The sequence below is a fragment of the Pseudomyrmex gracilis genome, unplaced genomic scaffold (genome assembly GCF_002006095.1).
Source record: "Pseudomyrmex gracilis isolate BER0280 unplaced genomic scaffold, ASM200609v1 scaffold_60, whole genome shotgun sequence".
In the NCBI taxonomy this organism is placed as follows: domain Eukaryota; kingdom Metazoa; phylum Arthropoda; class Insecta; order Hymenoptera; family Formicidae; genus Pseudomyrmex; species Pseudomyrmex gracilis.
Window position 1 is genome coordinate 516,383 of NW_018020644.1, and position 21,915 is coordinate 538,297.

General features: G+C 34.5%; 5 protein-coding genes and 2 long non-coding RNA genes across 11 annotated transcripts; 4 read left to right on the plus strand and 3 right to left on the minus strand.

The window, feature by feature from the left end:
• Positions 1-390: 390 nt before the first annotated feature.
• On the plus strand, positions 391-4,422 carry LOC109854124. Its single transcript, XR_002250180.1, has 2 exons — positions 391-574; positions 707-4,422. It is a non-coding gene; the product is annotated as an uncharacterized LOC109854124 (long non-coding RNA).
• Positions 2,477-10,395, minus strand: LOC109854123 (ran-binding protein 9). 3 transcript variants are annotated; one of them, XM_020426922.1, is made up of 9 exons: positions 9,990-10,395; positions 7,149-7,504; positions 6,875-7,062; positions 6,565-6,677; positions 5,951-6,382; positions 5,466-5,783; positions 5,188-5,371; positions 4,923-4,956; positions 2,477-4,770 (listed from the first exon to the last, which is right to left on the minus strand). In XM_020426922.1, exons 1-7 carry the CDS (start codon positions 10,210-10,212, stop codon positions 5,238-5,240), a joined length of 1,764 nt encoding a protein of 587 aa, XP_020282511.1. In that variant the 5' UTR covers positions 10,213-10,395; the 3' UTR covers positions 2,477-4,770; positions 4,923-4,956; positions 5,188-5,237. The 3 variants fall into 3 exon arrangements, with proteins under 3 accessions (XP_020282511.1, XP_020282512.1, XP_020282510.1); XM_020426923.1 differs by having other exon boundaries at positions 2,477-4,794; XM_020426921.1 differs by lacking the exon at positions 4,923-4,956.
• Positions 10,396-10,909: 514 nt separating this feature from the next.
• On the plus strand, positions 10,910-14,323 carry LOC109854185 (UPF0568 protein C14orf166 homolog). Its single transcript, XM_020427042.1, has 4 exons — positions 10,910-11,183; positions 11,343-11,564; positions 11,679-11,777; positions 11,868-14,323. The coding sequence occupies exons 1-4, from the start codon at positions 11,123-11,125 to the stop codon at positions 12,245-12,247; spliced, it is 762 nt and encodes a 253-aa protein (XP_020282631.1). The 5' UTR covers positions 10,910-11,122; the 3' UTR covers positions 12,248-14,323.
• Positions 14,324-14,420: 97 nt separating this feature from the next.
• On the minus strand, positions 14,421-15,580 carry LOC109854148 (AN1-type zinc finger protein 2A). Its single transcript, XM_020426976.1, has 2 exons — positions 15,309-15,580; positions 14,421-15,169 (listed from the first exon to the last, which is right to left on the minus strand). Exon 2 carries the CDS (start codon positions 15,134-15,136, stop codon positions 14,504-14,506), a length of 633 nt encoding a protein of 210 aa, XP_020282565.1. The 5' UTR covers positions 15,137-15,169; positions 15,309-15,580; the 3' UTR covers positions 14,421-14,503.
• Positions 15,581-15,620: 40 nt separating this feature from the next.
• Positions 15,621-16,075, plus strand: LOC109854149. Its single transcript, XR_002250183.1, has 3 exons — positions 15,621-15,694; positions 15,765-15,884; positions 15,996-16,075. It is a non-coding gene; the product is annotated as an uncharacterized LOC109854149 (long non-coding RNA).
• On the minus strand, positions 15,949-21,158 carry LOC109854146 (tetratricopeptide repeat protein 30A). Of its 3 annotated transcripts, none has more exons than XM_020426973.1 (11): positions 20,957-21,158; positions 20,672-20,827; positions 19,974-20,591; positions 19,788-19,853; positions 19,375-19,713; positions 19,171-19,306; positions 18,917-19,081; positions 18,572-18,840; positions 16,647-17,054; positions 16,174-16,558; positions 15,949-16,102 (listed from the first exon to the last, which is right to left on the minus strand). In XM_020426973.1, the coding sequence occupies exons 3-11, from the start codon at positions 20,037-20,039 to the stop codon at positions 15,960-15,962; spliced, it is 1,977 nt and encodes a 658-aa protein (XP_020282562.1). In that variant the 5' UTR covers positions 20,040-20,591; positions 20,672-20,827; positions 20,957-21,158; the 3' UTR covers positions 15,949-15,959. The 3 variants fall into 3 exon arrangements, with proteins under 3 accessions (XP_020282562.1, XP_020282561.1, XP_020282563.1); XM_020426972.1 differs by having other exon boundaries at positions 20,893-21,158; XM_020426974.1 differs by lacking the exons at positions 19,974-20,591; positions 20,672-20,827; positions 20,957-21,158 and having other exon boundaries at positions 19,375-19,708; positions 19,788-19,843.
• LOC109854147 (nucleolar protein of 40 kDa-like) lies at positions 17,178-18,508 on the plus strand. The gene is made up of 2 exons (XM_020426975.1): positions 17,178-17,683; positions 17,769-18,508. The coding sequence occupies exons 1-2, from the start codon at positions 17,567-17,569 to the stop codon at positions 18,417-18,419; spliced, it is 768 nt and encodes a 255-aa protein (XP_020282564.1). The 5' UTR covers positions 17,178-17,566; the 3' UTR covers positions 18,420-18,508.
• Positions 21,159-21,915: the final 757 nt, after the last annotated feature.

The following is a 21,915-nucleotide window of genomic DNA, read 5'->3' on the forward strand; positions in this document are numbered from 1 at the left end:
GTCGTCGTCGTCGTCGCCGTGCGTTGCAACGTGATGCCGCCGCCGTCGCCGCCAGGAGAAGGACGTCAATCGATCCCGAGGACCGGCCGGTCCGCAACGCTCCTTGTCTCTCGTCATTTCGAGAAACGAACTCCGTTTAAGTCGACGCGCGATAAAAGTGTCCGCCTGGCGGCATCTAACGGCGCGAAATTCGAGATCGGGGATTCTTGATTAGGAAGTAGATTATTGTCATAAACGAATTATGTGTATATTTGTCTTGTGTAAATACATATGTACATATGTATTTTTTTATACAATTTTTTAAAACATATTCTATGTAGATACATAACAATTTTTATTTTGTTAATAATTTCGAAATAATATATTTGAAATTACTGAATATACATATGTTGTATTACAGAAAAACAAAGAAATTAAACTTACCTTGATGCTACTTGCGTGTCCCACGAGGAGAATCGATCTTCAGGAAATTTTTCACACGCTGGCAATATATTATAGCGTTTCATATATAAAATTATCATATCCTAAAAGTCATACTTGAAGCCAAACGACGCAATGATTTATGCTTGCACAAGTAAGGGAATACAGCTTGCTTTATTGCCGACATTATAACTTAATTGCTGATAATTAAGCTGATAAATATAGTACTGAATAGTTGTAGATCAAAAATGCTGTTTACACAATAAAATCTTACGACACTTGACAGATTCATGCTCCGCGCGCGCATACACAACATATGATTCTCCCGATTCCAGAATCCTCTACTAAATCTATCTGCTTGGTTTGTTCTTAATTATGCATCGTGAAGCGGGAATAAAATCCTCGTCAAATCCTCACAAGTAGGTAAAACAAATGATAATCTCCATTAATTCGCAATTTCTAATATATCGCTTAAATAAAAGAACGCCAAGTATGGCGGCTTCGGTTTATTCAATTATTAGAAGTTGTAAATTAGACTCTCACATGTTTATATCGTCTTGTCAAATCTTTCGATCTCATTAAAAAAGCATCATTCCCGTCCGTCAAGTTGCTCGCGCGTTTTTTTTTTTTTAAATAGTTTTTACTTATTTACATATATACCTGATATATGTTACAACGAATTTCTTAAAATGTCAAAAGCGTTCTCGTGTGTAATCGGAATCGAAAGCTCATAAAGATATACTTTTTTACGCCTCAAAGTTCGTCACGCAATTGCCGATATAAAATTCATCCTTGAAGAAAAATGATAGACGTGTGCGTATTTAAAAAACAAGAATTACAACAGCCTTGATCATTGTTATATGCTGTATTTCCAGAATAACGTCGTACGTTGATTTTATATTATATTCTAGTTTTATCTCGTTTCCGTTTTATTATACAAATAGTATTGCTAAAAACATGTTAACAGTATGAACAGTATGAACTTTCGATTTGGTTTTATTGATAGACAGGATGTTCCGCTCCCGAATCATTCTGTACACATGGACTCCTCTACGTGAAGACTTATATAGCGACGATAGTTGTTAGTGTTTCTAATATAATATAGCATGTCAACGATTTTGTTTTTCTTATTATACGACGCCACAGCTCATTTAATATAACTATATGATACACACGTATAAAAATAACGTTTCTATTGTTAAAATATATTTCAACATATATATACTCAGAAGTAACTAATTCAATAGGGCCACTGTGTTCGTCCTCTAAACTTGGACACGAGTTTCGTACATAAACCACATCAATCGTATCTCGTTATATCAAAAAACATAATATAGATTAGATGTATATATACATATATGTTATGCTGTATGCTGCATATCCACGTGCACGCGCGCTCGTACGCACGGAGACGACTGTCACACAAGACGTGTGTGTGTGAAAAAATATACGACACCTATCCCGTTCATATCTTGTATAAAAGTCTTGCAGAAAAAAAAATGAATAAAACACTTATAACTCGTCCCCAGGCAAACAACTAGAACTTGTAATTGTATGACAAAGAAAAAATAAAGTTTGTTTTTCTTATACTTACGTAATACTCTTATGGAACTCTCTAATATAATTTATTGACGGGCAATGTGCACGCGCGCACGTATGATTGCATTAAAGTGCTTGTAGTCCTTCCGTAAAGATGTGAAAGATAAAAGCGAAGAGAAGTGTGTTGTTTCCTTATTTTACGTCAACTGTCGTAATATAACTATATTTTGTGCACGAATCGCTTGAGTGGCAAAACCTCGAGAAAATATCTTGAGTGAACATTTATATTACTTTTCGAAGATCAACGTGGTTGGTGCATTATCTACACGTACATGTGCATCATCCTCTTATTACGAACGAATAAATGTCACTCCTTCCGGCTCGTCGCAGTATGTGATACGGGAATATATACCTGCACTGTCTCTCCGGACACGCGCTAGGCTGACGATTTTTCGGAGAAGAAACGAAAAAACGGTGTTCATATCATGCGGTGTTCGCGCGTGAGCTTTAATCGAACGAGAATGAAAATAAAGTTTTATTAGATAGGCACATATATATATCTGTATATATTACAATGTATCTTTATTACCTAAAATATGCATTTTGAAAGTATTTTTTCGAAAGACTTAGAAGGCAGGCAAGGGGCAAAACGACATTCGGGAGCCAACGATTGGAAGGGCGCAAACAAAAACAAAATGTCCTGTGTTTAAGAACATCGACAATCTACTGAGCACATTTCGATGATTCGGCTAAACCCTTGTCCAGACGTAGTCGATTGAGTCGATGAATAGATTTTCAATACAAAAATGAGCAGGTTGTCAATTGCCGCCGGTCACAAACGACAAAACCTAACAAATCTTTGAACAACAATGACAATTATCTCCAAAATAAATTTCAATAGCCTGTACAATAATTCGTAGATGAATTTACACAAAGATATACTGGCGGTATTAATCGCGATAACAACACATGCGCGACGAAACAAAATGACTTATAAACCATTTTTTGGCCAAATCATTGCTGTACTCGCACACATACTCGTATTATAGCTCTATCTATAGTACACAAAAAACAATAACACTAAAACTTATTTATATAATTCCAGTAATTCTATTTTAATCGATATAATTATTTGTATATATATATATAGAGTAAATTATTGTATTTAAACGCACGCTTACGCCTCTAGCTGCATTTTCTTATTTTGTGTTTCTTTTTCTTTAATAATATATAATATAATAATATACTATGTCGCATATAAAAAACAATTAGTATAGAATTACAAGATCGTTCCTTAGTTAAGTTTACAGATTTTTGTTTTTTTTTTCGCAACTATTTATATAAACGTAAGACGTCGCGTCCATCTCTAAAATAAACATGCTCTCTTCCGCCGCTCCCAGAAGAATTAGAAAAATTAAGAGATATCGTACCAATTTGTCTCAACAAACATAAAGAGGAGACAATAGATTTTCAACGTTAAGGCTTGGCTATTCGTTGCCGCGTAGCTTCATATTTTAGTTTTTTCTTACAAAAAGTTAATATTATCGTGATCTTCAGAAGTTTATAGTGAAAATACAATACAAAAATCGAGAAATTTAAGAAATGACAACGGATTTTTAATTGCCAACTGTATGAGAAACAACAACACCTCTCTATTTCAAGAATTACTTTAACTTCTGCGTGACAAATAGAATAGATTATCAAAGTGTGTTGCATATTTTACGTTTTAGGATTACAAAAATATTTATATTTTTAAGAAAAAACTAAAATATAAAGTATTATGTTGCAAAAATCAATTATCATGTCATTTTTCATTTCTGACTACGTCATAAATGAAACGGTTGCTACGAGTAGCAGGACCTTTAAGTGTATATAATTTAATTTGTTAATTTATGTGAATGTGGAAGATAAATCCGACTCATGTGATGAATTTTTCCGAAGCGAACGAAATATAAATGTGCCACAACACATTGCTTATTAGTTCCTCCACAATACTCGCAACAAAATTTTTTATATTATGTTTGATCGATTTTTTTATAGCTGAATTACATTTATTGTTAGATACAACTCGCAATTGATTTAAATGCACTTGATTAATGCGTCATTCTTGTGCGTCGTTAAGTATACAAGTTTCTTCTTTTCGTACAATCTCCTCTTGTACGATAAAAATTTTTACAAAACATTACATAGCAAAAACACAAATATGATTTTATATATTTTATTTATCATTAATAACATAATCTCACATTGTCGTGTAGAATTGCACAATACTTGCTTATGTTAACGATGCACAAGAGTTATCGCAATTATATAAATACATAATATATTCACGGCACTGTTATAACTGCCGTTTGTACGTCCTGATAACGCAAAAAAATGTCCGAGTTGAACGTTCGCAAAAAATGAAGATAAGTCGACGTCGGATATAAAAACCAAAAAAGGGTAAAAAGAGAAGAAAAAAATTAAGTGATACAGAAAACAATATAGTCACAACAAGTCAAAAATGTAGGTCGGTCGCGATTTGTACGCGATTAACCGCCGGGAACGGGGATCAGTACAGTGAACTGCCTTTTCTCGCTCTTGGTCAGCGTCGTAGTAAATCCAAAGTGACAATCCACCTGATTTAAGCTAAAAACTCATGAGATGTCATTTTGGTTGGCAGGTCTGAGCGTTCACTTTGTATGTTCGTATCTGTGGTGTGAGATCGAGCCAAGGCACCGACGAATTCGGCTGCTCTAGGTGAAGAGGCACGCGACATCGCGATGTTGATGCGTTAACAGAACAATCTGCTCCACGTTGCGCCTCCGTATCCTAAAAGATTCGTTCTCTAAGCGCCTTTTGCAAAAAGATTTTGCATGCGTTTGTCAGAACAAACAAGATGTGACGGTGAACAAAAAATAGTGACAATCAAATCACAGTGTTCTTGTGAAATCGAAACAATTTTCTGTAGTGCCACTTCCTACCTTAATTTTTCTTTGTATGGAGTTGTTTCCATACCTAGATAAAAAGGAAAATCCGCGTTATTTACCTAGAAGAGAGTTCACTCCTTAAACATTCTAGTTTTGTGTTTTTCAATCAACCTAAATTCATCGTCATATAAAATTTGCGTTATCTCTTTTATCTTCTCTCGTCGTGAACGAAGGCAAATTGACAAACGCGCACTTTCCGACAACTCAGCCGAGTTGTTTCGCGATCTTATTTGCGAGTGTAAATATAGATATTACTTACCATACTCGCGCTGGCAAAAGAGGCGGACGTGGCAGCAGAGGTAGGCACCGTCAATATTGAATAATATTATCTACTACTGCAAACCCGCAGGCCCCTAGACCATGAGTAGACATCAGATGAACCAGCTCTCTCGCGTGAGCTGCTGCAATTTCCAAAGGAGGGCGACGGCGTAGATTACAAGATCCTGTTGATCATAAATCGCGGTTATAGTGACAATAGAGATTCTTAACTGCGATGTTCGTTATATACACATCGTGAATAAAAAAAATCATTCTTACCAAGAATGGCAGAATTCAGCCTCTGACATACTGTTTCTCTTTGCTGAGGATCTAATTGCCAACCGACAGGCGAATTCCACGGATTGGAATATGCCAATAGGCTGAAGGCGTCCTGCAACATCTTCTTATTGCTTTCGTTTTTTCCGTACTGCTGTCTCAAGTGTATCGACTGTGAATACAATTGTTTACCAAACTCCAACACCTTCTCGATCCCTTGCTTATTACCACCACACATTTGTTTTTTATTACTTTTACTTGTCACAATGTCAGTGGTGTTACTACTTTGTTGCTGACTTTGATTGGCACTGTTGTCGATTTCTGCAAAAGACACCGTTTGCAGAAATACACACACTAAGAAGTTTTAATTTCCTTTAATCATTTTGCTCTCGTTGTTTCGATTTATTTAGTATCTTAGTGTAGTGCCACTTAATATCTAAGATAGTGTCTTGAATCATCAAATATAGAAAACTATTATAAGATCTTACCCATATCTACATCCTCTCCATTTTGACACTTGTATCCATTTGCGCTCAGATTACCGTTTGGGTATCCGGTATTGTTTTTAATACCGTTAACAGCATTGACGTTGCTGTCTTCCATGTCTACGTCATCTTCTATTTGTCCGTTAACGAACTGTGGACCGCTAGTACCATTCATTGTATTATTGATATTCATCTCCTCTACAGTTCCAGTTGCGGACTTCGTGTAAGCTTTGGTTGATTGTATGACACTGGTTTGATTGGGACTGCTGTTGTTCTGACAGACCTCTGTGTCGCTGCCGTTCACCATTTCCACAAATTGACGGCACTTGAGCGCGAACAGCAAATTCGGATCTCGCTCGAGAAGTCCAGGATATAATCGACTAGTCACATCTATTGCCTCACCTATCCGGCCGGATTGTATTAGCTTTATAATTCCTGTAAATTATAATAATTACAGCATACAACAATTTCACTACTTCAGTAAGCAGAGTTGTCCTTCTTTTAATAAAGATCTTTTTTGTATCAAACTTTGTTGTTTAAACTTTCCAAAAATAAAGTCGTAATAACTCGTCAAAATATTGAGATTTTCTCTTGGTGAGTCTGACCGTGTCACTTACTCTGTCGATTCTTCATAGAAGTGTAATCTTCATCGAATACTTGACCCGTGTTGCTGGCGAACAGTTCAGCAGTATCGAGATATCCATGATGAACGAGATATGTGCACACCATTCTGTTGAGTTTATACATATTATCTATTACTTTTGAGAAATATATATGATACATTGATACAGTGGCTCTTCCTCGCTAAATTTTCTTTGGTTTCGATTTATTTGCAAGCCTTCAGAAAGAACGCTTAATCATCTCAATGAAAAATAGGGTAATATCTGAAGCACGATTGATATTTGGTTTTTGTCAGGCGATGCTTACTTGTGAAGAATTGTCTGCCACTGTCCTGGACCGTAGTCCGGTGTAGGGTGACTTATGATTTGTAATCTTGTTCGTACGCGAAGTTCGTTGATCATGTCTCCAATGTCAAAAACAAACGGTAATTGCCCAAAATTTGCATCTACCACTTCGCCCGGAGTCTGCAGACCGACCGTAGGATATAGATTGGGCTGTAAAAGTAAATTTTAAACAGAATTTTAATCTACATTCTCTCTCAACCCACTTTTATATTAATATAATGAAAAAATTAACTTACAGGAAGGTCCGTGAATGCAATTCCTAGATGATGACCGTTTTTCGTGTAAAAGGCGGTGTTGTCAATAAGATTTACACCGCAACCAATAACGTCGCCTGTGGTAAAAGTCGGTCCATAAGGTTGTCCAGTACCACTTGAGCAAAAACTATGACCGTCATCACCGTGATAACCATAAGAATGCTTATCCCAACCAGGAAGTCTATTCACATTAACACCTGACGCTGAGAGTCCAATACCCATGTAGCCATCACGTCCTTTGCTGACAATTTTTACCTCGAAGTAATACAGGCCACACGCAGCTGGTATTGAATGTGTTGTGCGAACGCTGGCGGCGTCTTTGTGTGTTTTGCCGTAACCTGAAAAAATAATATGGGCCCGACTACCTTTATAGGAATCGGCAAATCCAATCGATGTGTATAACTAGTGTTAAAAAAATTGTACTAAAACTAAAAAATTTTTAAAAAATCTTATAAGCTCGAATTTACGATCGACATTGTCATGCAGCTCAGAAATGCAAGTATCATGTTCTTATACTATTAACAATAACATAAGAAAGTGTTCATCGATATATTGTACATCGTACGTTAGAACGTATATACAAAAACTTATTAAAAATGTTAATTATTAAAATTATTAAAAAATATTAATTAAACTTACAAGTTGTACATTTCAGAATATAGAATGATTTTAATTATTGTACAAGGTTGACTAAGGAAGCCGGTAAAATAAAGATAAGCGAGTCACCTTTGAGATACCGCTGTATGTCACAGAGAGACAATGCGAAATATTGATTCTGATGTATTATTACTATGTGATCTAGAGACTGAAGTCATTACAGCAAGAAATATGTAACTGATGTAACTCAGAGTTATATAATGTATTTTTTGTGCACATTGAGTGATAACGCACGTTTTAGGGAGGAACTTTGAGAACGTGAAATTTTCACAAGTGTTTCTTTGCGTAACAAAAACAAATTAACGTGAAATTGATATATTTAAAATATTCCTTGACGGTTGAAACCTAACGGTAGATGCATCATTGCGAGAAGAGCGGTAACATCCTCTATCAGACACTCCTAGCTTGATCCGGGGAAAACCACGTGCATTCTTGCGTCCAACTGCGATTCATAAACAGATGCATCTCTGTTCGTGAATTTTGACTACAGATGCAAAATTCGAGACAAAGTCGATTCCTATATAAAAACATCAAGTCGAAAAATTAAAAGCAAATCGAATACAAGTTTTCCCGTTCTCGATGTGAAACACTAGCTGCTGAAATATTTACTGAAAGTCGTCAGAACAATCTGGAAGAAAAATTGTACGTATTCGTGAAACAGAGACAACGATCGAAGTTAAATTAAAGGATTTGCCCGCGACGGATATTATCGACGCGCAGTATGGCTAGGGTCTCGGAGTGTGTTACGCGTGCATTATGCTTCATCATGTCTGCCACGTATCGTGCCATCTTCACGCTTTCCATTCATAATAATCACTATTTTAATAATCATTACAAGAGAGAGAGAGGATTAATTAATGAGTATTTATCGAGCACAATATTAAAAACTGTCCGAAAATATGAATTATTTATATTCCAACATTTCGCAAACACACCCGCCAATTATTTACAATGTGTAATATAATAATAATAAGCGTCTTTAAAAGATAGCAATTTTGGTCGGTGATATTATACTTCACTTTGACATTTATCATCACGAAGCAAATATGAGGAGCCTTATCTCTTTAACTTCGCTTTCTTTCAATATCGTTCGTGTTTATTTAGAAAATATCTTTGTTTACCAGTGCGTACTTTACCATTGTCGACAAAATGCCTGACCGAGAACTTAATACAACGCGTATGTTTACGGCATAATTGTTCTCGTTCTGTACATGCGCTTAGAAAAAAGACAAATGCGTAACTCAGTAATGTTGCAAATGAAGTCATTTAGTGTACGTACGATATTGCGACTGTGTTGTGCAACAAGTAATAAAAAGTACAGGAATATATATGACACGTAAGAAATATAGAAGACAAAGAAAAAAATAAAATTCGCAGTGAAGAAATCTGTTGAAGTAGTATAATATTAAAAAAAAAAAACTCTTGTTACAACAGAGTTCCTAAGAGTTAAGAAAAAGAAAAAGATAGACACATATATCTCTTATTTAAAAAAAAAACTAAGTACAGGAAAAAGTAACTAGTAACTACAGGATTATATTCTATTATATAAATAAAATAAAGATTCCAGACAGCGAAGACAAATTAATAGTAAATGAAAATTCGAGGCGAAGATTCGATCATCTTTCGATCGAGAAAACATCGAACGGCAGTTTGACGCACGAGGTCTGGTCCACGTTCGAGCAACGCAGCTGTCATTGACATTGTACGTGTCTGTATTGTGCGCTCCTTGTCTGTACGTCTTCGTCTTGTTCTCTCTTTCTTTCGAGGTTTTTTTTCTCTATCAAACGCTTTCCTGCGGAGATCGACAGGCGTCTCGAGAATTGCGGGTCTTTGCAAGGATCGACTTCGGTTGCGAAAGGTGGCCCCGTTGCATCGACGGAGACGCATGGTGCCCCGACCACGAGACTGACTGACTGATCAGCTGATTCCTTTGTTTAGGTCGGTGACACATGCGAGAAACGGACCCTGCCATTTTCAATCGATACACCGCCCCTGCCCCGGGAGCAGCCCGGGCTCACGGCACCACGAAGCACAGCCCGTGGAGTCCCAGGAGCCTTCGTGGCCCCGTGACAGGCCGCGACGTATGCGTAAAATCGCGCAGAAAACGCACACGCGTCGCGAGAGCGCATCGTCTACGCGTGCGGAGGTCGCGCGCTACCCACGTACCTTTGTAGTGAACGCGAAGATTGTTTTGCGACAGGCCTATGTAGTTGTACTTGTCCTTCGTGCTCCAGGAACGCGGCAACGGTGTCTCTTCCTCGTTCACCATCGGATACAGCAACTTGAGCCGATCCACGGGCTGACTTTGGCCCGTATTTGTTCTCGCCAGCAACGTATCACGTATCTCCATAGCAGTCACTTCATCGCTGGTCGCCGCCATCATTGTCATCTGCTGCCCCACTCTCACTCACACACACACTCTCTCCCTCTCTCTCTCTCTCTCTTTCTCTCTCTTTCTCTCTTCGCGTTTCTGTGTGCGAATCTGGATACGAATGCCACTGCGTCGCGCACGTCGCACGAGCGACTCACCTCTCGCAATGTTGCACAAAAACTGAACGAAGAATAGACGAGTATGCCGTCCCTTTAGGATATGATACTGCCCTCTTGAGGTATGTATCAGCATAGATAGACCCAGACTGCCATCTGCGGCCATATTTGGAACATGAAAACACTGATCGCACGATTTGTGCAGGATCAATGCTTTAGAGCGCAAACAGACAAGACGCGACAACGCGATAGCCATTCAGCATTCAGCTCTTATAGAAAATATGTTGCATTTTCATAAGAGCAAAATGCTGAGTGGCTATCGCGTTGCTCATAACGCGTTGCCGCGTTCTGTCTGTTTGCGCCCTTATTCATGCTCAAAATTACGTCTGCAGTAAAGTTGACAGTTGGCAGCTTTGAACTTGTCAAAGCTTGCTGTGCAATATTTCCGATTGTTAAGTTGAAGTCTCGATTACGATTGGTCGATTCTATAATTTGTTCACTGGTTGTTTGTATATTCATTGTATATTCAGCTTTAGATTCTTTTGGAACTTACATATTCTTCTAGAACCATACTTGGGTGCGTTCGCTTTGGACGTTTACGCGCTTTAACCGTCAGTCTGTCTTTATTGTTGTTTAAATATAGAACAAAGATAGACTGAGGCTCAAAGCGCGTAAGCGTCCAAAGCGAACGCACATTATGTAATCTGAGTGTTATAAGCTTCGCAACTAGAATTCCAACTTCATTTTCTAAATCGCGTAAAAAATCATTATTTTCTTAAAATAGTGTCTTGATTTTCTTGTGAATAATTACTATGTTTGAAAGAAAGTTAAAAGCTCTGGGTTACATGGATTGGGATAAAGTTAACGGAAATAGTGAGCAACTTTTACGTCATAACCTGAATGACATAGTAGAACTTTTCTCACAAATTGTGTTCGGCTATGTTAATATTAACTGATACTATAGTTAAAATATTGTTCTATTATATTGACAATAAAAATACTATTAACACAACATATAATTGTGTGTTTCAGATACTCAACATTTTAGAAAAGTGATTGCATGGTTAGAAGATCAAAAAATACGTCACTATAAAATAGAAGATCGTAAGAGCTTAAGAGATATTAATTCTTCAGAATGGCCAAAAGCTTTTGAAAAATATTGTAATGATGTCAACTGTCCAATAACTACAAGTGAAATTGACCAATTGGAATGGTTCTTAGGATATGCTATTTGGCAAGAATTTAGTGACGATTGTAAGTGTGATTAAAAATTTAATTTAAAAAACAAAAATACTATGATACTTTACATATCATATATTTTGTGATAAAAGCCTTGTTTATAAAATGCATATTTATTTATTTTATCAGATCAAAAATATCAACAAGTAGTAGGAAGCAAAGCAAAGGTCAAGCAAGAAATAAAAGTACCTAGTGTTAAATCTACAAATCCTCTGGACAACTTAGATTGTAAGATAATAAATTTCATATTGCAATATATATATAATATGTTTTATAAGAACATATGTAAAAAATTCTAAAGTTTGTATTTGTTTTTAGTTGATAGTGATGCTTTCAAGACTGGTGTTAATTCATTAGCAAAATTGTTAAGAATACCAAAGCATTCAGACCATCTTATAACATTACAAGCTTGTAGCAAGCTTGTATGTAATAAGTTAAATGTGGATGCAATGAAACAACAAAATAACAATGCTGTAACTGCTAAGGGCAAATCTCTAAACAGCCTTTCAGTAATGACTATTGCACCCGGTTTTAATATGGGTGATAAGATGTTGGACAATGCCGCCAAAGGTCTTTCTCTGCTGTACATTCAAGATCTTAGAAATCTGCAGACAAAGATCAATGAAACAATAGTTGCTGTGCAAAGTATAACAGCCGATCCAAAAACAGATACTAAACTAGGAAAAGTTGGTAAATAAACAAGCTCGTACATAGAGGTACATATTTGATATCTTAAACGAGCACTTTAAGTCTGGATTCAAGAAAATATTCTTTGTACATTTCAAAACAGTAATATAAAATTTGTTTCACAAAATACTTGTTAGAATATTAATGTATAGTAATTTATTTATTCATTTTATTTGAAAACATTCTGTTCCTTCATTGTTGCTTGTTCATGCCAAGTTCACAAATATATCGATTTTGCAAAGGAACAGTGTGATATTTGTTTACATTTATTTCAAAACTGATGTTTTGTATGTTAGGTAGGCATAAACTTTGTCTTACTCTATATAACAAGAAAAATATAAAACATTTTTGGACACTTGTACATATACTTTGTGTGTAATAGAGAAATAAATTTTTCCATAAAATTTCATTTTTTTATACTTGTTTAGTTAGAAGCTTGATTAGTTTTAATATACACATATAAATGTGCCTAAGTATAATCGATAGGGTAAAAAAACTGCTTTTTTTATTACTCCAAATATTTTAATCTAAAAAATTTATTATGTATGTATAATATATACATATATATATATATATATTCAAATACAAAGCTGAACTTGTAAGATTTAAAGAGAAATTGTTGAAGAGAGATTACACGTCATAAACTGGATTATTGTTGCGTCAAGACTTTATAGTAATATATTTATCTCTTCTCGAACACAAAAAACATCATAAATTGTATAAACGTGTATATATATTTGTTTATATAAATCGGAAATCATTTGCTTGCCGTATCTTATTATTATTCACATACCATGTGTTATATTATTAAGAATTTATATATAATAAGAAGATAGAAATATACGAATATAGAGAGAAATATATAATGAAAATATATTTTTTAAATTTGTTTATATTTATCAAAAGTACTGGAAAGTTTTTGCTCTTGTGTTAAAATTATCTATCTTATAAAGATAGAAATAACACGAAATTGTTACCTAAAATTTGTTTTTCTATCTAAAATATAACGTCAGAAATACACGAAAAAAGTAAGAGTAAATATGTCTTACTTTCCAGTAACTCTTTGTGTGTGACATTATATAAGAGTATAACATACAGATAAGTCTTAAACTAATGCAAAGCATATTGTATTTTACATATTATCAATAATTATATTATTTTTCAGTTGTTTTTTTGAAAGCATAGTACGTTTGTTAATAAATATAAATGTGGCAAGCACGTGTATAATATCAACCGGTTGCGTTGATTATTAATGCATTTGTATATATTACATAATTACATAACATTCGTTGATAGTTTGTTTATTGTAATTATATTTTAAAAGATCTGTGTGTCTCTCACTCATTTCTCTAAATCATTAATGTAACATTTCTAAACAAAATCAAGCACTATAAACAGGAAAATAAGTGTATTTTAAAATTATGTATATTTATAAAAATATAAAGTTATCACAGAATTCACAAATATCATATTTTAATACAGTAATAGTTTACCTTGAGCGTAAAGCTTATAGATCCGTTTAACTATCTTCTTAAGTATAACAGAGTAAAACTCTTTTATATATAAGAATCCTGCAATGTGATTGTGATATGTTCAAATGTAATTACTATTTTAAGATTTGATCTGAATGATACACGAACATACACTTAAATATCATTTAGTATATATGATTTTTTTACCATCACAGTTTTTGATATTGCATTAAAAATTGTATTTTTTTGTGTCATGTGAGAAAATCTTTTTTAATAAGGACATAATCACCTTTCCAATAACTACAAATTTTCTAGTTTCCATAAAAACGTTATAAGTATAAAGTAAATTAATCAAGTGATTGTTGTAAGATGTGTAAAGAGAATGTTAAATTGTAGTAAATTCTTTAGAATAATTGCTATTGAATGCATAATATCCTAATAAAGATTATATTTCATCTACTAAGGCACTCTATACTGAAGCTTCATATGTTAAATGTGTATTATTAGAGCATAGAGTATATTTTCTGACTATAAGTCAGTTTTAATTTGCTTTTTTTAACTAAGTGAGCAATTTTTTAAATATCAAATGTAAGTATCCAATATTTATATTTTATACTTTTTGTATATGTATGTAGCAAACTATAATAATAATAACAGATAAAAATTTAATAAAATCAATTTAAATTAAAAAACTTCTGTGTATTTTATTAAGTTAATATATTAAAAAAAAAAACAATAAATTATGAATATTTTACGTTTAGATTAAAAACCCAAGTTTTTTTAATGCATATAGAGTTATGAAAGTCTACATCTATCTCTGTTTCCAGAAGGCACTGGTTGCATTACTCGTCTACTCTTCTCTTCATCTTCTAAAGAAGCCTGGAGAGCTCTGGCTAGTGCTTCGTCTTCACTCATTGTTCCTTGAAGGTTATGGAATGACTGCACATCACTATTGTTGCTATTCTGCGAAATTGTTGCTTGAGCATTTTGTTTTAGCGCTTCTAATCTGCGCAGTCTTAATGCTTCTTCTGCTCCAATGCAACCGTGATCAGTAGGATGTCTGTGCTTTAAACAAAAATTAGCACCACATTCATTGCACTTTACTGGCACCATTTCTTTGACCTTGCATCCTTTGGAAGAACACTTATTGGAGAATATCTTTTTGCAGCTTTCCTTACAGTCATTGTCTATGTGCAATCCCACAGCCAAATCGGGAGGATCACCACGTTTTACGGATATAGGAATGTTGCACAAGGGGCACACAGGCACCTGTACGTCCTTTTTATATGCACTGGGACAACTATGATTTGTATAAGATATATGATCTGTGCAAAAGATTCCTGGACAAGCGTCGCACTTTAAAGGTAAAAAATCCAAGCGATTGCAACTGCTCTCAGAACAGTGCTCTCCCAAATTCGGAAATTCCATGTCAATTGTGTTATAATTTTTCTAGTGCGATTTCTGCAAATATGATTTGTCACGATATTAAATTCCAATACGTACACGTATCGTATGCAAAGATATAAAGCATGAGATAAGAAATATAAAGAAATAATACAAATGGTGTAATAAATGTTATAATGACGTAAGACATATATACCTTGACTCAACTAAAAATTGAGGAGTTTTACGAAATATTTACTGTGCAAATTTCGTTTATCTTGCTGACACAATGCAAATTCTGATACTGTATCAAAGAGGTTTGCAGCAGCAGATGTTACTAGAATTTTCGAATAATTTCGTCGGATTTTCGACGAGAGGCTATTTAATTCCAACACTGACAACTTCACCAATTTCACAAGACGTTTGCTTATGTGTCAACGTTTGCTCGTGTACTAACGAGGCGGACACGTGTACCTCCTTTATATATTCTCGCGCGGCGTTAGAAACCGATGACCAACGATGATTGACGATTTACGGAGCTATATCACACACGTCACTGGGATGGCGCTTTTTCTTCCCACTCTTACGTCGAATAAAATGCTTGTATGTATATTCTGAGAAGCAAAATTTTCTATTTTATCCAGACGTTATTAAATAATAGAAGTTATTACAGAAACGCAAATAAATAAAAGGAACAGATAACAAAAAGTGCAGCTTTTTCTGAGAAAAATATCAGTTGCGACGAGCTCGATTAGTAGTCGGCGCGCTTAAAATGGAGCTCGAACTATATAAGGTATATAAAACAAAGGCGTGAGATTTTAGATTTCTTTATTAATACATGTCTATATAACTTATATATTCTATACATCTAGGACATTTGCAATTTCAAAAATAACGCTTTCAGGTATCGCGCCTCGTAAACGACCGTCCGTTTGCCATGAGGAGAAATGTTTAGCATATCTTGTACATCAAATGGTTGATCTATCACTGTCATTATATCTTTTCCGTAAACTAAAAAAAAAACAAGACAATAAGTTGATTCATCATTAAAATTTGCAAGTTGAATGTTGTAAAAGCTATACCTTCGCAATGTTCCAAAAACTGAATGCATTCTTGTAATGTAGAGTCTTTTAGAACCACCAGCTGTTTTGCTAGTTGTTCCAAAAGCGACAAAAAACATCTTTTTGCATAGAACCACGTATCGGTGCCGAGTTTTTTGTTGTACGGCTCCAGACTCTTCATCACTCGAGATATACCGAACTCGTAATTACCTTTGGAACAATATAACGTTCCGATCACTAGATTTACGATGCACAAGTGGAAGAGTTTCTTATCTTGATCTTCAAACGATACCGCTTCTTCCTCCTTCTCGATTTTTTTCATCAGTTCTTCAGCTTCCGCGTTTTGCGAAGTCATGATATAGCTGACGCACAAGTTCGCGAGAACTATAGCGCTCACGTCTAAAATCTAAAAACAGAAGAACAATGAAATGCAAATTGTGGAAAAAAGCAAGATAATAATGAAAAAATATGTTTGTGTCTTGTTTTATACTAACATTGTCATATTTCTTTTTAACAATAGGCTCATAAAAACGAGTCGCATCTTTGAATTTATTTTCCTGCATAAAAAGAGTATGCGCTACGTTTAACTTCCACACGTCGTGCTCATTACAAAATTCGACGCTCTTTTTAAAAATCTTCTCCACTTGAGTGTAATTTTCTAAATCCCAGTATATTTTTGCTTGGGCCATTAATACTGGTACGTATCTTTCCAGAGCTTCTTCGTAATCGTTTACGGCCTTCTTGACAGCATTGTCGTCATGATTCAATCTTGCTTCCTGGACTTGCTTAGTTGCTTTTCGCAGTGCCTCCGTATGTTTATTAGCGAGATCGTCAAATTTACGATATGCTTCTTCTGGTGAAGTTTGTTCCGTTATAAGCGCGTCCAAAAAATCGTACAAATACTAAAAAAATAATATATTTCTTAAATAAAATCTTATTGTTCGTAACAATACTACATTACATACAAATCAAAATTGTATATATAGTAAGTTGTAGATTGTTATTGAAAGAAATAAACTAATTCAGCACAGATAAGATCTTCGCGGTTTTGAAAGGAACAAAAATTTAAACGACCCAGAGGGTGCGTTCGCTTTGGACGCACCCTCTAGAGGTGCTCTCGGAATTGGCGCTAATTTAAATTTATGTTGACAAAGAATACGATGTGACAAGATCGATGAGCTTGAAATTCGGAAAAGATGAACAAATTCAAGTATTTTTAAATTTACGAGCAAACGCGTGACGATTTTGATGCAGCAAGCAGATGGAAATTTCTAGTTTAGAAATCTAACCTTTAAACATTACATAACCTACAAAAACAAACTATTGTGCGTGTGATTTCACGTTTTTCGAAATAAAGACCATAAAATGGCATTGATTTTCCCATAACTTTATTTTAAAACAAAATCGAAGCAACATGACAAGGTGCGAATTAGATCAAATATTTTTGGGGGAAATAGCATCTGTTCAGAATTATGGAGCTTTTGTAAGATTGCCTACTACTTCGCAACAAGGTTTAATACACCGATCACAGGTATTATTGGAAATTTCACATTTGACACATGTTAATATATTGACTATAATGTAACGCAAAATTGACTTGTATGCAATTTTGTCAGGTAAGCTCAGCTCATGTCGACAATGTTGCAGACGTTTTGCAAAGAGGTGATCGTGTATGGTGTAAGGTAATTTCTGTGGCGGAAGATGGAAAAATAGGACTGTCGATGAAATATGTGAATCAAGGAAATGGTACAGATTTAGATCCTAATGGTGTGGAGCTACAAAAAGATATACAACGAAAAAAGAGTCTAGGTGTTACTCAACGGAAGACCATACAACTGGAAGCGGTACTCAACACTACGTGCACAAAGTGTGGAACCCGAGGACATATGGCAAAAGATTGCTTTATGTCTCCTAATGGGAAAAAGTACGAATTAATTCCAGAAATTGAGGAAAAACCTGTACCTGAACTAATCCAAGAAACCAATAAAAAACCAGTGGAAAAGAAACACAAATCAAAAAAGAAAAAGGCAAAGAAAACTAAGCAGTCTTTAGATGAAAGCGATACAGAAGAGAAAAAAAGTAGAAAGAAAAAGAAAAAGGAAAAGGAACGCAAGAAGCAGAGAAAAAAATATAGCAGCAGTTCAAGTGACTCCTCTAGTTCATCATCCAGCCGTGATACAAAAGTTCGCAAACGTAAACACTCAGAAGATTCTGAAATTCGGACAAAAAAATGTAAACATTCTAAAACTAAACATCACTCAAGTTAGATATTAATTTAGTTTTGACATATTATATGACTCTTTTACACACACACATGCGCTGCTTATTATGTATATATGTGAACCTGTAATCATGATAAACATTTAAATTGATGTCTAATAAAGGTAAAAGAATGATTAATTAATAGAATTAAACTTACTGGTGTTAAATACTTATAAGTTAGATGTACATTCTCGGCTAGAACATCTGCGGCCAGATCATAATATTGATATTTACAGTACAAAAGTAGCAAATTGGCAAAAGTTTCAGGAGGGAATGGGTTTTGTTGCAACAGGAACTGTAGCTTTTCAAATCCCTCGCTCGGTTTTGTATCCATATTTATCAATGCCTGATTATGTAGAGTAACAGCGTCGAGTTCTTCTTCAGAACGTGGTGGCATGTCTGTTAATGCCTCTTTTGCAGCGTCATCTGTAAACGAGTAAAAAACGACATACTAAAAAATTAGTTTACAGAAGTCAAAATCTGCGATGATTTAAAAAGTTACAATTTTGTAAGTGATATTCTATAGCAGCTTTCAGATTAAATGCCTCCGTCAAAGCTGTCTCGTGAAGAGTTAGCGTATTTCCGACACTTCGGACTTCGATACCTTCAGTAGTCATTCCGACACTTAACTCTGGGTGTTCTCTTATACCATGTTCAATAATAGTAGCTAAAGCAAAAAAGTTAAAAACAATCACAAGTGCAAATAATGTTTTACTTTAATCAACTTAATATATTATTATATTGTACATATAATACCGATATGCTTTAATGATGCTGCATATTCTTTCAGTTTATAATAGCAAAGCGCAACATTGTACGATAAGTGAGGTCTAAATCCTGCAATTTGCAATGCATTTGCAAACTTTTTAAGAGCCTGTTCATATTGTTCCTCCTAAAACAGAAAATATATCATGCGTTCACACTCTCTCTCTATTTAAAATTTACAGCTATAATTTTTACCTTGTACAAAAGACATCCTAAGTTAATTTCCGTATCAACATCATCGACGGGACATTGATCAACGAGATTTTTGGCAGAAACCATATCTTCTTGTCCATATTTGATGGCTGCCTGCAACTTTCTTACTTTGAATTCTAACTCACTTTGATTAATAATACTTGCACAAACTGTCCATGCTTCCGGATACATGCAAGCTTGGTGTAAGGATTGGGCATAATATAGTTTATAAAGATTTTCTTCTGGACATAGTTGGACAAGTTTTTCATAACATTGAGCTGCAGCCACAAAATCTTGCGTATAAAAATAACAATGCGCCAGAAGGGAGAGACAAGGCCTAGACTAAAGAAACGTTTTTACTCAGCAATGAAAAAGCTTTTATCTAAACTAGAAAATATAGTATCGCATAAACATACATTAGGATGAGAATCTAACAAATTTAACAAAACCTTAATAGTTTCGGTATATCGCTGTTCTTTTATCTGAAAAAAAAAATTAGATTAACATGCCTGTAGTCACAAATAAAAAATATTGAAAATTTCAAGGCAATATATAAATGATATATTTGTGCAGAGTAAAATGTTTATAGTTTTGATGTGTACCATAGTATAAATAGTTTTCGTGTATTCTCCATCCTTTATATGCACATTTTCTATGAAAGTAGTCATTGCAAAAGATACAATTTACTAATTAAAAACAAGTTATTTAATATTTCTTCTTTTCTTCTCTCTTACAGCTTCAAGCATGTACATGCGCATTGTTTTGATTCACTCATGAAGATTGGTTGCTAAGGAAACCACAAGGAGAATATATATCTAGTGCACAATGTCAATATTTTTTTTGTTTATCTTTTTTGTTTAAGAATAGGTTGTTTACATTGTTGTCAATAATAAATACATAAAAATATAAAATAATTATTCATAAATATTAACAATTATTAGTAAAAGATAAATTAATTGGTGTCAAGATATGTGTGCATCTTTTGATGAAAAAGATAGTCAGTCTTGCAACAATTTATTTGTTTCGCTTATTTTGTCTCTTTTGATTTGATTCAAACAAGCAGACAAATTTTCTATTTTTTCTATCATTCGTTGTAGTTTTGGTTCTTGTGTCTTCAACAGATTAACTGCATCAGAAAACCGTTGGAGCATTTTAAAATGCTCGTCAGTAAGAGAAGGCACATCTAGAACTTTTGCCGACGTTGTCAGAACTTTTGTCATCTACAACAAACCAAACTTCTAAATGTCTAGATATAAACAGATAATCTCATCTATTGATAATCATCATAAAAAAGACTTACGTGTATCTCATTAGCAAGTTTAATGCATTTCTCTAATTCTGTTGCACATTGCTGTGGATATCTTTCTCGAGAGTCACACACTTCAAACAGCGAATCCTCACACTGTTGTTCGAGATCATCTGAATTCGAGATTATTGACATCTTGATCAATTATGCCTGAAAATAAACATATGTTATGTATCGAAAGAATGTGTAAAAGATGGTTTTATATATGAAACTACCGTCGGAGTGTCAGTAACATGTCAACAATTATTTTTATTTAAACGATATAATCCGCGGGCTTACGTTACGTTATAAATGCTTCGAACGTGGACATGGTTCTATTCCGTGCTATGTCCACAACCGTACATACGGTACATAAAGCCTGTTTTACATTAAGCGCAAGACACAAACGCAAGTAGATCTTGAATAAAATTGACTAATCGCATTGATTAAATCAGCCCAATTGACCAACATGATTGGTCAATTCCACGAGACGTGCTGTTCGCACTCGCTTAGTAGACGCACCTGCGCATAATGACTCGACTATCTATGCTCATATTTGGACTTCGTGTTCTTCTTCTTCTTTGCATAAATGGCGCACGCCCCCGCACGAGAGGAAAACCTTTGGACTTCGTGCGTCTCTCTTTCTCGAGCCTCTCATTGCGAAGATAAGCGACTAGAGATATATTAGTGTTACATATATGATCCAGACTCATACTATAGGAACTCTAGGTTACGGAGATTAACAGCGCCTTTGTCGTCTAAATGGTAGAAAAGTGAAGCATAAAAATATGCGTAGAAATCGAAAAACATTGGAAGCGTTTTCTTATTTATATATTTTGACAAAAAAAAAGCACGAACTTAATCGTATATATTTTAATAGTTTTTATTTTTGTCCTTGTTCTAAAAGGTAAGTTGAATTACTAGGTATGTCACTAAGGTTTACACATTAAAAAATTTTGTCACGCAAGAGAAGGTTCCGTTTGTTGAAAAAAATCTATTATTGCAACGACGCATAAAAAAAACATTGTTGGCGGGATTCGCATTTAAAAAGATCCACGAACTTTTCACCAAATTTTTAAAAAATTTTATAGAGTGAAAGTTTGTTTACATTTTGCTTGTTAAAAATTTGTTTCTCGGAAGATTTACAACTCGATAAAGAAGTGATTCACTATTTATATTTTCAAATAACGAGCTTATTTACAAATTGTACATTTCACAATTTCTTTCTTCTCTTTCTTCTTCTTGCCTGTTATATAGGT

Bases quoted from the DNA above. Each gene is read 5' to 3' on its own strand.
- LOC109854123 (XM_020426921.1), bottom strand. From the start codon at position 10,212: ATGACAATGATGGCGGCGACCAGCGATGAAGTGACTGCTATGGAGATA. The intron at 7,063-7,148 runs GTAAGTTAATTT...TTACTTTTACAG, and splicing joins TTGCATTCACGGACCTTCCT to CCCAATCTATATCCTACGGT. The intron at 6,383-6,564 runs GTAAGTGACACG...TATAATTTACAG, and splicing joins TTCTATGAAGAATCGACAGA to GAATTATAAAGCTAATACAA.
- LOC109854185 (XM_020427042.1), top strand. From the start codon at position 11,123: ATGTTTGAAAGAAAGTTAAAAGCTCTGGGTTACATGGATTGGGATAAA. The intron at 11,565-11,678 runs GTAAGTGTGATT...TTATTTTATCAG, and splicing joins GCAAGAATTTAGTGACGATT to ATCAAAAATATCAACAAGTA. The intron at 11,778-11,867 runs GTAAGATAATAA...ATTTGTTTTTAG, and splicing joins TCCTCTGGACAACTTAGATT to TTGATAGTGATGCTTTCAAG.
- LOC109854147 (XM_020426975.1), top strand. From the start codon at position 17,567: ATGACAAGGTGCGAATTAGATCAAATATTTTTGGGGGAAATAGCATCT. The intron at 17,684-17,768 runs GTATTATTGGAA...CAATTTTGTCAG, and splicing joins GTTTAATACACCGATCACAG to GTAAGCTCAGCTCATGTCGA.
- LOC109854148 (XM_020426976.1), bottom strand. From the start codon at position 15,136: ATGGAATTTCCGAATTTGGGAGAGCACTGTTCTGAGAGCAGTTGCAAT.
- LOC109854146 (XM_020426973.1), bottom strand. From the start codon at position 20,039: ATGACTACTTTCATAGAAAATGTGCATATAAAGGATGGAGAATACACG. The intron at 19,307-19,374 runs GTAAAAATTATA...TTTCTGTTTTAG, and splicing joins TAGGATGTCTTTTGTACAAG to GAGGAACAATATGAACAGGC. The intron at 17,055-18,571 runs GTAAGTTTAATT...TTATTTTTTTAG, and splicing joins CTTATAAGTATTTAACACCA to TATTTGTACGATTTTTTGGA.